This window comes from Gymnoscopelus braueri (genome assembly GCF_963280865.1).
Source record: "Gymnoscopelus braueri genome assembly, chromosome: 14".
Classification (NCBI taxonomy): domain Eukaryota; kingdom Metazoa; phylum Chordata; class Actinopteri; order Myctophiformes; family Myctophidae; genus Gymnoscopelus; species Gymnoscopelus braueri.
Genome location: NC_137619.1, coordinates 34,972,134 through 34,985,485, shown reverse-complemented (window position 1 = coordinate 34,985,485; position 13,352 = coordinate 34,972,134). Strand labels below are relative to the sequence as shown.

General features: G+C 42.8%; 1 protein-coding gene across 4 annotated transcripts in view; it reads right to left on the bottom strand.

The window, feature by feature from the left end:
• Nucleotides 1-2,421: 2,421 nt before the first annotated feature.
• The window catches only part of gbf1 (golgi brefeldin A resistant guanine nucleotide exchange factor 1), an 85,924-nt gene continuing 74,993 nt past the window's right edge, over nucleotides 2,422-13,352 (bottom strand). For 2 of the 4 annotated variants that reach the window (XM_080449959.1, XM_080449960.1), the window contains exons 32-40: nucleotides 12,333-12,582; nucleotides 10,151-10,365; nucleotides 8,343-8,493; nucleotides 7,474-7,604; nucleotides 7,154-7,255; nucleotides 6,663-6,776; nucleotides 6,348-6,525; nucleotides 5,086-5,253; nucleotides 2,422-4,860 (exon numbers count right to left, since the gene is read on the bottom strand). In XM_080449959.1, the coding sequence (XP_080306085.1) occupies nucleotides 4,604-4,860; nucleotides 5,086-5,253; nucleotides 6,348-6,525; nucleotides 6,663-6,776; nucleotides 7,154-7,255; nucleotides 7,474-7,604; nucleotides 8,343-8,493; nucleotides 10,151-10,365; nucleotides 12,333-12,582 (1,566 nt within the window). In that variant the 3' untranslated portion in view covers nucleotides 2,422-4,603. The remainder of the gene's footprint in view (nucleotides 4,861-5,085; nucleotides 5,254-6,347; nucleotides 6,526-6,662; nucleotides 6,777-7,153; nucleotides 7,256-7,473; nucleotides 7,605-8,342; nucleotides 8,494-10,150; nucleotides 10,366-12,332; nucleotides 12,583-13,352) is intronic. The other 2 variants (XM_080449961.1, XM_080449962.1) reach the window with 1 other exon arrangement.

Here is a 13,352-nt window from a genome sequence, read left to right as displayed (position 1 = left end):
AGTACAGCAGAAGCCTTTTTGATGTAATTTTCATAGGCGACCAGTAGGGGTCGCTACATTCACTCTTAAAATGAAATGCTCCAACATGAGGCTTGCTCTAATAATACTAAATCAAAACCAAACTGGAGCCATAAAAAAATAACAATAATTTCAGTTGTGCAACATAAATAAATAAATGCTTTTGAGGTGAGAAACAGGCATGGTGTACAACATACTGTAGGCCTGCCTTATCTTCAGTTTGGCACCAGCAGGCATATCTTGCTATTGGGCCTTTCAAAGATGTTGGTTTTCGTCTTGAGTCTGGCTTTGCTTTCTGGACTCTAGCCAGCATCCAGGACCTTCTTGGTGCATTCATGTCTACGATCTCAGTGTCCTCCTTTTCAACGTTCTTCCACATGTGGTTCCAGCTTTCACCTTCATTCATCAGAGGTAGTAGGTATTATTTTATCCATCTAGTCGAAAACTGATCTGACAGGTGAGGTGGTGTACTTTTTTCCAACAGCACCTTGCATATACCTCATTGGCCTGAACACTCCTGGTAGAAGGATCAGCTGTTTAAGCAATCAGATGATTTGGTGTTTGTGCTTCCAGGTCGTTGGGGTGGATACAGGAATAGTGGGCACCTAAAAATTGTGGGCACTGAACAATGTTATATTTTTATTTAGGACTAGCCACAGGTTTTGAAGCAATTTGTAGCAATTGTAGAAATATTAGGCCTTAAATGTCAAATGCTCAAGCATGTTCAAATCATGTATACTACGTATACATGATTATATCATGTATAAATTACTTAAGTTCAGACCATTTTCCAAATCCTAAATCTTTTTACATTGTGGAAAAAATATCCAATTTAACAATGAGATGCCAACACTGTTAACAATGCTATTCCGGTTACGGTTGGAGTCACTTGAAACTGTTAATAGCTGATAGCTATTAATTATGTACTTCACATAACTGTATGATCACTTCATCCAGGTTTTGCCATTTTGTGATTGAAAGCAAGCTCCTTTTGAGCAAACCGATTAATTGTTCCCATACTACGCCATGCTGAATGTCCATTTCACCCCTTTTTGTTGTAGTGCCAGTTCTATTTTGTCCAAATCTTTTTCTGTGGATATAAAGAGCTATTCTACATTAAGGCTATAATGCTGGGCTATTTTGACTAGCTGCACCTTCCTGCAACTGAAAACCCTAAAAAAAAATCAATAGCCTACTTGCCATCAGAGAGCACTGTATTCACCACCAGACACATTCAAGGCACAAAACAGGCTTCCCAGCATTTTTCCCACTGCCAGGCCTTCCCCCACTTACAAAATTCCTCCCTAGTCTTCGTATAGTTCTGGGCTGGGTGTAAGGAGTGATCCGTGTCTGACAAGTGACCTGCAAGCAGGTCACATCAAACACATGTTGTGCCCCAGAGATACCAGTGTACAGTATGGACACAACGAACGCTAGCCTCATGCCCACAGCACTACAAAAACAACCTGACACACCCAAAGGGGAAACGTCATAAACCTACCGGAGCAATACCTGCGCAAAATGTATCCAGACAACACCACCCACCCTCTTGCAAAGCACCAAATAAACCAACCTCAGATCAAAACTTAATACGTAGAGAAAAACCCACAACACGTGATGCATCTCCCCCAAAGTAGAACCAAACCAGAACCATAACCTGGCAACCAAAACACAGAAACCAGCACAGAGCTGGACCAAACAACTACTCAGTGTGCACGATAAACATGTGCTCACTGCTACCAAAATCAAGTAAAAAAAGTGTTTTATTAACTTAAAAGAAAACCAAATGGAATCAAATTATTAAATATACACAAATAGAACCATGTTATGGGGTGTGGAAGACAGTTTCGTCAATGGTGTGCAGTAGGTTGTGGATGAGTGTAAGGTGTGTGTGTGCGTAAGTGATGAAGTGCAACAAAATAACTTACACCAGGAGCAAACCCAAAAGGTGCCTGTGGAGAAGCAGAGACAGCGAGATAAATGCAGGAGTCGACCTTACATAACGGTGGCACCCTGGTTTCTCAAATGTTCCAGATTACTCCAACGTGGAACCAGGGAGCTACAGCAACATCAGATTACACAACACAGTGCTTTTAACCAAAAGTGCCAAGTACAGTGGTAGTGCCGAAACCACCTCAAAAGACCCACTTTCTGGACACTCTATTGTGCATATAGGTGTTTAGAGACTGACCTGTGAGTCTAATATACTGTAAGTCTAATTTTTGGCTTGGTGTGTGGGTTCTACTTGTAAGATTTTACTTCCCATCAATGACCTCTCCAAGTGTGTATCCATACTATAGAACAACTTACCTGAATTCTTGACAGGAGAAAAACATGGTCCTTAATATCAGTTAAAAAACACCTATGAGGAAAAACAAGCCAACAAAAAAAACATAAAAATAGTTTCTTTACATTATATTTATTACACTGTAAAAAGTACATTACCTTTCATTTATATATACATTATATTCATGTAATTTCCCGTTCAAGCAAGAATCACCTCAGGATACTAACGCAGTATGAACATACGGCTTACAAAATAGCTCATAGGGGCATCTCTATGTTATTGGTGTGGTGGCACAATGCCACGATGACGGCCTAGAGAATAGTAGTGTTATCTGTCCCAAACGCAGGTACTCCCGTCTGGAATACTCCACATTACTTACCTTTCCTAGCTGAATAAATAAGATAAAATATTAACGATATAGTCACTGGGCCAATTCTCTTGGTTGTGAAATGCTCTTCAAACTACGAGCCTGAGGCGACGTGTTTCCACCAAATCCAACCCATTACCATGGTGAGATATCTAGCATGGGACTTCCAATGACAAGTCAGAACCTTAGCCTACACCCTCCCTCTATGCTCTGCTATCAATAAATTATAGTACTTCTTACTGTACACAAGGTACATCACATGCAGGAATACGATCACCAACTTTGACAGAAGTTATGATATGAATGCATCCAGTTAAAAACATGTTAATGTCTCCAGTTAGATGAAAATTCCTCAGGCCGAAGGCATCAATGACGTGTGCACAAGCTACACAGAACTTGACAAAAAAAAGAAAAGAAAAGAAACACTATGATAAACATGACAAATTGTTTACCACCAATTCAACTCAGTTAAACATACCATAAAAAGTCACTATTGGGGTCTATAGAAGTTGATGCACATATACCACATACAGCATTCATCCATACAGTGAACCAACTGTGTCACAGACCCTAATCGCCACATTTTGGAATGTTGTAGTTGTAGTTGCAGTCAGGGATGCAATTTCACATCCAATGACACAAGGTTAAAGGCGCACATCCCCTTTCCTCACTTCCTTGAATTCGTAAAGTGTCCTAACTTAAATAACTTGTTTTGTTCTCTTGGGCAAATAAGGTTGGTTATTTAATGTCACCGATTTAAAATAAACTACTAATGGGTAAAATTAAACTCTGTGCCAGTTTCTCCTGCTTTGGCCATTACAGCAGAATTCTGCGTCTCTGAAATCAACCAATCGGATAATAATATATATATATATAAAATATGCTTTTGTCCTTACTGTACATTAATGTATCCGACGCGGATCCCTCAGTGGCATAATAACCAAGAACGATGTTGTTTCTGTCAAAGACATGATGGTGCCCTGCCCCTGATAACATGACATGTGACAAGAGTAAAAGCTCTGTACATCCTATTCTGCCAACAGCATGCAGTACCTAAAAACAAATAAGTTATTCACTTAGATTCTTAACGTCCCTGCCAAAAAAAATCTCTATTAATATGAAGCACAGGCATACTAGCGTAGAAATGAGGTCAACTTTGTATTCTCAAGTCGCAACAAATTGTAAAGCCTGAGTTATGCTTTGACGACAGAATCTTGTGACAAAAAAAGTTTGTTATTTTCAACTGAAAAAAGCGTCGCAATGCACTGCGAGCTTGGAGATCTACTATTTTCAGCATTCGACACAGGCACGCAACTAAGTATAAATCAGGCTTTACGGTTGCTGAAGCATAACTCAGGCTTAAAGAGGGTGAGTCTTCTATGCGAACCCAAATGGCGCTGCCCTTCATTTAGCCCACGCATATCTAATATCAGAACGAATGCACATTTTATTCCGATAAATACACGTAGGTGACTAACAAGCCTAGGAGTTGATATAGTGATGTAGTTAGATGAGATTCAGAGCAAAGCTAGTTCTCTTCTGTCTAGTTCAATGGTTCTTAAAGTGGGGGTCCAGGGACCCTTAGGGTTCCTTGAGGGGGTTCCATACGGCCCCTTACAGGTCTGTAACTCTTAGAGTGTACAAATGGAACCAAATGGGCCCTGTACGGGCCCATTTGGTTCCATTTGTACACTCTCAGAGTTACGGGATCCTTGAAATAAAAAAACTTAGAACCACTGGTGTAGTTCTTAGACAATGGACCAGACATGTCCATGATCATGCACATCTATGGTACCAGACATAATATCGGGGGACCGGAACACAGAGACTGTTGTTGGAAGAATTGTGTGTGTGTGTGTGTGTGTGTGTGTGTGTGTGTGTGTAGGGGGGAAGTGTCTCCAATGTCACGGCCCAGTAGGTGATGAGCTGCATCATTTGACCTCATCCGAGGGGCTGGTAGGTCTGGGGCCAGGTAGCAGTGGCACAGGAGAGGTGGCTTCTATCAGCGCCGGGTTGAGGATGATTGGCAGGGACATGGGAGGCGCACCGCCCACCTGGAGGTGTGAGGCGAGGGGCTGCAGAATGAGGGGCGACTGACTCGTGGGGGAGGGCCCCTGTGACGAAGACATCTTCACTGGGACCTGCATGGGTGGAGTGGAGGGGGGCACTGGGGACGATCTGTCCGTTCCTACGATACAGAAGAAAAGGCAGAAAGCATTCAATTCAATTTCTTTAAAATCGGACACGACAGCAGTTAACCACTTCGTTCACTCTGGACATTTCCTCTCACGTACGGATAATTTAAAATATCAATCTAAATTCATGTTTGCGTAATGCTGCTTTAAGAAAACATTCTATTACACTGTACGTATAAAACTGTAATATGCAATCCTGACATAAACGGTATAGTTACCGTTGGCACTAGGTGGTGGTGGGGGCTCTTGGGGCGATACTGGTCTGCTGGGGGTCTTTGGCTCTGCAGGGGGAACAGGCACTGGGGAGGTCGCTGGGGGAGGAGGTGGGGAGCCTGGAGGGGAGGGAGGCTGGCCGCCGGGGACTGGTGGCTGAGCAGGCTCTGGGTCTGAAAACACAGAAGACAGATCAACAAAGGCATGTTCCTGCAAGCTCCGCGTGTGTGAGGCCACATGGGTCTAAATTGAGGTCACTACCATCATTTCATTTAATGTCCCATTTATTTTACTCTTCACTGTACTGCATATGACCCAAATATATAAAAAGAGAGGGCTCAGTAATCCATCTGGGCCCAGTGGATAATACATTAAAGGGAAACTAAGACAATTTTCAATATCATCTCTATTGCTACCCTCAGCGGTCGTAACATTGTCCTGTGTCATTGTGTTTATGGCAAAATAGCAAGAGTATCTGTACTTCATAAAATATCAATCAGGTTGACATAATTGCGTCCATATTAGACCATAAGGTCGTACAGGCTGATGCTTGACTGCACAGTGTATTGTGGGAATTGTAGGTAAACAGAGAAAGGCCAAAACAGGATAAGTTTCACAGTCATTATGGATTGTAAATATAAACAAGACCTGGTTCTGCCAGACCCAGAATGAAGTCCTAGTATGTAACACACCTACAGTACAAACCACTTTATAACTGAAGTTCATGATGTCATGAATAGTTCGTGACGAAAGGGGACGTCACAAACTTTTTTTTGGCTGGGGCCGGAGGACAAATGGCCCCTGCCCATGTATGGACGAAACAGGTACAAAGCCTCATGTAAGCCCGACCCCTTGGGTCTGGCAAATATAAAACTACTGTATGTTAAATATGTACAATTAGCTGAAATGCACTTCTGCATGACAGTGCCCTTTTAAATGGTACTGCCACCTGGTTACAGTCACATGTAAATTAAAATAAATGGTCACTTCCAATATGATATGTGCTTTTGTTTTGAATAGTTTGACTGGCTATGATTGAAATGGGTATTAGGCAATTTGCAGTGCACAGTGGCAGCTATAGTTCATGTGGATTTAATACGCTTTTTATGGTACAGTAGGCCATGTCTTATGTTCAGTAAAAGTCATACTTGTAAGATATCAAATTTTCCATATCACAGATGCATGAAGCAGCAACCATTCATTGCATCAATTCAAATCTAATCTATGTCTATCTATCTATCCATTATTGTCCGTCCATGTAAAGTACCTGGTTGAACAGTCTGTTTGAAGAGCTCCTCTCTGAGGTTAGGCAGGAAACAAACAATCCGTTCCCAGGTGATCTCCCACAGGTCAGAGTAGCCCGTCCTGGAGTCTGCGCTGTGGAAGATCCCAGCTGTGTCCATCACCAGCAACATGTTCTTCAGTGACTCCGGAATGGCCTCCGACTACACACAGTGACACAAATCAAAGCGGAACATCATCAATGTAAAGGTCAATTTATGCTTTGCGCGACGAATGGCAAATGTAAACGTAAATCTAATTGAAGGGCTACATGTGTCATTGTGTCACACTTTGGCCTCACCAGTAGGTCACTAGAACCAGCATGCATGTACTTGTCCATGAAGTCCAGGATGGTGAGCCACAGGGCGGCAAAGGTGGGCAGGGACAACAAGGGTGACAGGTGCTGCAGGAACACCTGGATAAATATAAAACAAAGTATATATCAATGATTCTCAGACTTTATCTCTGGCACCCCAATGCACACTGTAAAAACCTCAGTGTCAGTCCTCCACTTGCAATTTGTAAGCCTTTATTTGATAGAGACAGTTACAGGAAATGCAGCTAATCTATTGATTTACCATGTATATTTAAAGCTACAGCATGTGTGCTACATTACATGTACTGTATGTATTGGCTTACTATTTACCTGATATATAAAGCTACAGTTCACATGTTTGCACGTGTGTGTGTGTGTGTGTGTGTGTGTGTGTGTGTGTGTGTGCGTGCGTGCGTGCGTGCGTGCGTTGACTATCGTGCGTCATCCTCATAATGTAAACTAGCATTCATCCAGACCTTTGACAGGAGGGTGCATGCTCTCATCCTGGTCTCCTCCATACCGCCCACGTCTGCTGGGCTAATGTTGTCTAGAAGCTTAGTCAGCAGGGGGAAGAGCACCTGAGAGAACACACACACACACACACACACACACGTTATATCTGCCTCTGTGCATTTCTTGTTTACAAAGCCTAAAAGCCTAACAGAAGTTATTTTTGTATTTACATGTTCCAATGTTCAATGCCAAAACACAATTAAATCGCTAACTGCAAATATTTGATCGTCAAGTAAAATGTCATGATGGCGACAGCTCTACAGGTACTCGTCATTGGCCGTACCTTGTTGAAGCAGGATTCCCATTCGGTGGCGTCTAGCGTCTGCAGATCGTGCACCAGCAGGGCCCTCTGGAGGTAGGTGAGAGCCTGCATGCGGACCTGACGTCTGGCATCACAGCACAGCCAGGCGATGCCTACAAAGCGACCAACAACATGGCTGGTCATCACTGGGGTTGGGATCCAGATCCAACATCGAGGAACCGGAATCGATTCCGGTAACATTTGGAACCGTTTCCATCACACGGTCAGAGCTGATATGTGGACTTTACGTCTGCTTACAATTACAATACCGGTGGTTCTCAAACGTGTTAATTTGAAGGACCACCATAAGTCTGAGAGTGTACCAAATGGACCTGCAAGGGTCCATTTGTACACTCTCAGAGTTACAGACCTGTAAGGATCCATTTGGAACCCCCGATAGCAGTGGTTCTCAACCTGTGGGGGGACCTCCCCAAAATCACGACTCGGGACCCCACGTGATTTTGGGGAGGTCCCCTGATGACAGTGAAGTGACGATTTAAGGACTTTTAAGCCTTTTCTAATACCTCAACAAAAAAAATAATACCATTACTGCATCAAAAGTAATCAACAAACTATACTATAAAACTGGTCCAACATTGGCCAAATTAAGACATTTATTTTTTGGGGGGTCCCGGCCTGAAAAGGTTGAGAACCACTGCTCTATAGGAATCATTAAAGGGAACCATTAAGAGGGAATCGTTAAAGGAAACGGAATCGTTAAAATCCTAAAGGATCCCAACCCTAGTCATCACTGAGCCACAACACAAATTCACTGGGATCACTAGGTTTTCACTACGGCATAAAACTAAAAGTACCCACACATTTTGCACAGTAAGCGAGTGGAGTCTGACCTTGCAGCAGTGGACACCAGCAGCTGGTCCATAAGGTCTGGGAGTCTGCCTCGATCTTCCTGCCTCCGGACTCAAGGTGGCGCTGTTCCTCTGCCCAGGAGCTGTAGATCCCAGCAGCACGAGTGTGCAGTGTGTGCATCAGGTCCAACAGCTGCACCACCAGAGAGACCAGCACTCATATTAAACACTGTGTAAATGTATGTGTTACTTGTACAGTATGTTGCGTTGCCTACACACCCAAAATGTAACTCTGCCAGCACAAGTAAAGCATGTACAACAGCTTTTCATCAGTTAATAGCTGCGTTATGAGTTATATGTTCCAGCTGTCTGGGGGCTATGTACAATTACATTTACAGAATTTTTACATTATATTTAGCTACTAATAAATGTGTAACGTTTAATATTTCACTCACACACTCACAAATCCAGTGTTAATTTAACTACGAGTGTACACATGAAACGAAATGGACTCTTATGGGTCAATTTGGTTGCATTTGTACACTTGCACAAATTATTACTCAGGATTTCACAGCGTGTTAAAAGATTGTAATATACAAAATAACTGTAGTCAATCCTCTTTTGACAGAACTTGAAGATCCATTAAGAGTCCCTGTTAGTCAAGAATAAATGATAAACCAGAACCACAAGAGTCACTGACAGATTAATTCCATATTGATGAGAGGATGTCAGACCAGCAACGGAAACACATATTAAATATTCTCTCATCGACTCAGCACAACCCTGATTCTTCACCGTGGCAACACACATAACAGGTGTACCAAACATGGTCTGTGTGTGTGTGTGTGTGTGTGTGTATAGAGTCATAGCAGGTTCATGTCACCTCATCCTCAACCACTAACAAACCCTAACCTTTGCCATGCCCTACCCAACCTTCCCTCGCACTAAAATCAACCAGACACCAGGTGCACAGGAAAATAGGGGAGCCGTTAGGACGAGTGCAACACTTTGATCATATACACCATGTCGCTGCAATACTTCCTACTGTATATGTCATTCTTATCACATATCCAGCCTTTATTTGCCCTGGGCGAGGGCTGATAAAAGAACCAAGAGGATGACTGTATCAGTCCTAGGACTGCCACAGCAATAGCTGACAAATCAACACAAGCTATAGTGCGATCGCGCAGTGTTGTAGAATTCACAGCTGAGTGAGGAGACACTACAGTTTATTCAGATGCAAAGAAGCAAAAAAACTGTGAGGAAAACGGCAACCGTCGACTTTTCACAGAAGGCAGCAACACCAGTTTTACTCTCAGCCAATTCCCTCCTCACACTGTCGGGAAATCCCAGCAGGACTACCAATTTGTTCACCAAAGTAGTTTCTCGTTGTCAGTAATGTTAATCTATTTATTCAATTAGAAGTGACTGAATGTTGTTTCCTCCTTCTCTACAGTATGTGGATGAATAAGGCTCCGGGTATGCGATAAATGATTATCCGGCATTTGGCGTCGCCCTCGTTTAGAGTCTAAATTCAGCGTTGGGTTTAGGCTCAGTTAGTTTCACATTGTTGCACTCTTCCTAAATGCCCCTTTGGAAGCTCAGGCCTTGGTTTCCCAAACAAACATCTCAGTGCCAAGATCATCTTTGTTCCATTGCAAACCCTTGTTTCCCCATACCACAGATCATGGGAATTACATTTGTTTTAGTTCAAATGGAGAATTTAAACATCACATGGTATCTACTGTAAATGCTTCACTTTCAGAGGCCAAGTGAATGTGAGATGTTTTTGGGAGAGCAGTGGCCAGAGGATTAGAAGGTAGAAGGGTAAAGAGGGTCGCTGTACTTACGTCCTGACTAACCTGTAATGACACCGTGTGGTAGCTGGCTGGCACGCCCTCGTCCTCCTCATCGTCGCTGTGGGAGCGCGAAGGACGCTGGCTGGAGACACGGCCACCGCCCCGCCGCGTGCCTCCACCCCCTTCCTTGTCCCGGCCACCTGCCTTTTTCCTCAGACGCGACTTGGAAGAGTTGTGACTCTTCTTCTTGTCATGGTTACGGAAGCCTGAATGAGTTTGTGGCAGAGATGGATAAAAACAAACATCATCTGATCTTATGTGGAACGTTGAAGGTCCCACACGCTCCATTTATTTTTATTAATGCTGTAGAATAGTATAACAAAAACTGTTGTAGAAACAAATCCTCTTGGTGGTGGAGCATTAGTTGCAACAAGCTAAAGTACATAATGTTTCGACAGGCGATAAGACATTTTTAGGACTCCATTTGAAGGGTGATAGAGTGCAGAGGACACACCCGTGATTTGCTACAAGCACTTCCAACTCATTTTTACAGGCTTGCAACCCAGGCCAACACCCATTTAAGTGGTGTTGTGCATTGCCATGCCAACATATTTTGTCACAGTAATTATACCTACAGTAAGATGCCCAGATGTTTTAAAAACAGACCTCAACTCTGTAACACATTCCCAAGAATTTCCATCTACCTTTTAAAAACCTACCCTGCACAAAAGGCTGTTTACACAGACAAAAATTTCAAAACAGTAACGACAGGTTTTGTGCTTTCTATTAGTATCCCATGTAGATTAGTGCCATGCCTCAGCCTGGCGCTTTGATCAACCCATCGTTTTTGTTCATGTGTTCATGTGTGTAAAGCTGTGTTGACAGCAGTATCCAAGGGCCTGGAGCACAAGAGGAGAATGAAAAGGCCAGCAGTGTTGTCAAACGCCAAAGTGCACCACTGCCATTTCCCAGCTTTAATCCCAGCATTACCCCAGATCAAGACACAGAACAAGACGGGATGAATGGAAAGTAGGGTTTGGAGAAGGGGGGCAGGGACAGATGGTGAAGAGGAAGGGAGAGAGTAGACCAGGCCGAGGTCGCCGTGGAAGACGACTGACAGACGAGACAGAAAAGGAGAGGAAAGGAGAGAGGGGTGGCGAGAGCGTGTGAGAGGAGGAGGTGGCAGGTTGGTATTAAAGGACTTGATGAAGCCCTGAATGTTGGGATTGTTAGCCCTTGAGCTAGGTTAGTCAGCATTAAGGTACAGTATATTATATCTCATTTTCCAAACACTAAGCTTTGCCTAGCGTTAAAGTATCAAAGAGTATTTGACATACACGATTTATTGAATATGAACTATGTATTGGCTTATAAAAATAAATCTTGGTGATAAATGTCATGTGATATACTTAATCATGTGATTACTTATGGATTTAAGTGGTAGCTCATGCTTTTGCTCTGACAATTCAATCATGCAGCATAACCATCTATTTAAAACGACATAATGTATCTGAGCTGCCATACCGATACTTGCTGTTTTTGTTTAGTTTTTTTTGCGATCAAAATGATGACAGCATACAGTTTACAGTATATGAAATAAAAGACCAACACATTAGTAAATCATGGTACATTTACAGTCTGTGTAAGGATGCAATTGAGGTGGAACATGACAAGTGTGAATAGGAATAATTTCATTCACTCATCATCTCAACTCACTTTCATTCATACATTAATGCAGGGGTCTTCAACAGGGGGTCCATGACCCCTAAGGGGACCCCTAGAGTTACTACAGGGGGTCCACAAAATCTTTGTGTGATGGCGAACATTAGCCGAAAATAGCCAATCTACAAGCTCACAACGAGGCGTTGTGAGCTTGTAGATCAGCTATTTTCAAAGAGTTGATGTGTAGAGGGAAAAAGAGCAGACCAAATACAGAACCAACCAAGTTGACCAAATATCGAGGGTTTAAAAGGTTAACTGTCTGAAAATACACATTAACATATTAATAGAAAATATAATGTATGTCAAACAAGTCTATGAAGCCATCTATGAAATCTATGATGTTTTTTTTAAATGATTAATTTCTGCAATTTCTGCAACTCTATTGTATACAATATGTAGTGCTTCATTTCTCTCATAGCTAAGGGGTCCTTGGTCTGAAAAACATTGAAGATCCCCGCATTAATGTATATCTCAATGTGTTCTATGAAGGTGACTATGAAAGAGGTCTCACCTCCATTTAGGCTGCCTTCTACAAACACACGGATAGCCTTGACACAAAGCTCAAAGTTATCGGGGGTGACGTGGGCAGCATCGCGGACAATGAAGGACAGCGTCTCCACACACTTCAGGAGGGACTTTGTGTCATGGTGGCCAAGGTCCTGTCCCAGTGTCAGGCTGTACTGGTTGACCAGTGGGTTGTTCATGGGAGCCTTGGTGCCCGCTGCTTGGCCCTTACTGACATCCAGGTCATCTTTACAAACCTGCAGGGAAGTGAGATCAAAATAAATATCTGTGAAACACTAATCGCTCTAGATCTAATTACAGTAATGTATATACTGTACGTAAATGATGCCTTGGAGTCACGTTGTTTGTGCATGCAGCCCAAAGCTGGTGGTAAAGCTCCATCCAAGGCTAAATACAGGAATAGGACCGATGATGAGCTATCAGTGGCCGGTTGCATAAACGAACTTGTAACATCCTTTTTTTTTGGGGGGGGGGGGGGGGGCTTTATTGATGGGAGAGAGATGGGGAGTGACATGCAGCAAAGGCCGTCGGGCTCGGAACTCGAACCCGTGACGCGCTGTCAGGCTACATTAAGCCTAGGTGCCTGGACCGCTACACCAGCCGTCCATGCCTGTAACATCCATTTTAATAGTATATATTTGGTGACACCACCGGTGGCTCCATTTTCTGTTAGAACTGCGATTCCAAAAAATCAGTTTGAAACAAAAACAGAGAAGTACCGCTTAAAAACTAACGTTGCAGTGTCCCAGAGTAGCTCTGAGAATAGTTTTGAAAGCAACAATTAGCATAGTCAGAAACGGTCTGTATTAACTTTAAAATACAAATACAGAGGTGCCTGTGTCATTTTGGCACGAGTGTCGGGGGCAGAGAAGTTGTGGAATGGTTATTGTGGAAAAATTTACCAGCGAACATTATTATCAAAAATAACTTTTGTTTAATTGAAAAAAGTTATATAGTATGACTTAAAGTTTCAAATTTAAGTTTGTCCCTTATGCAAACTATTTCC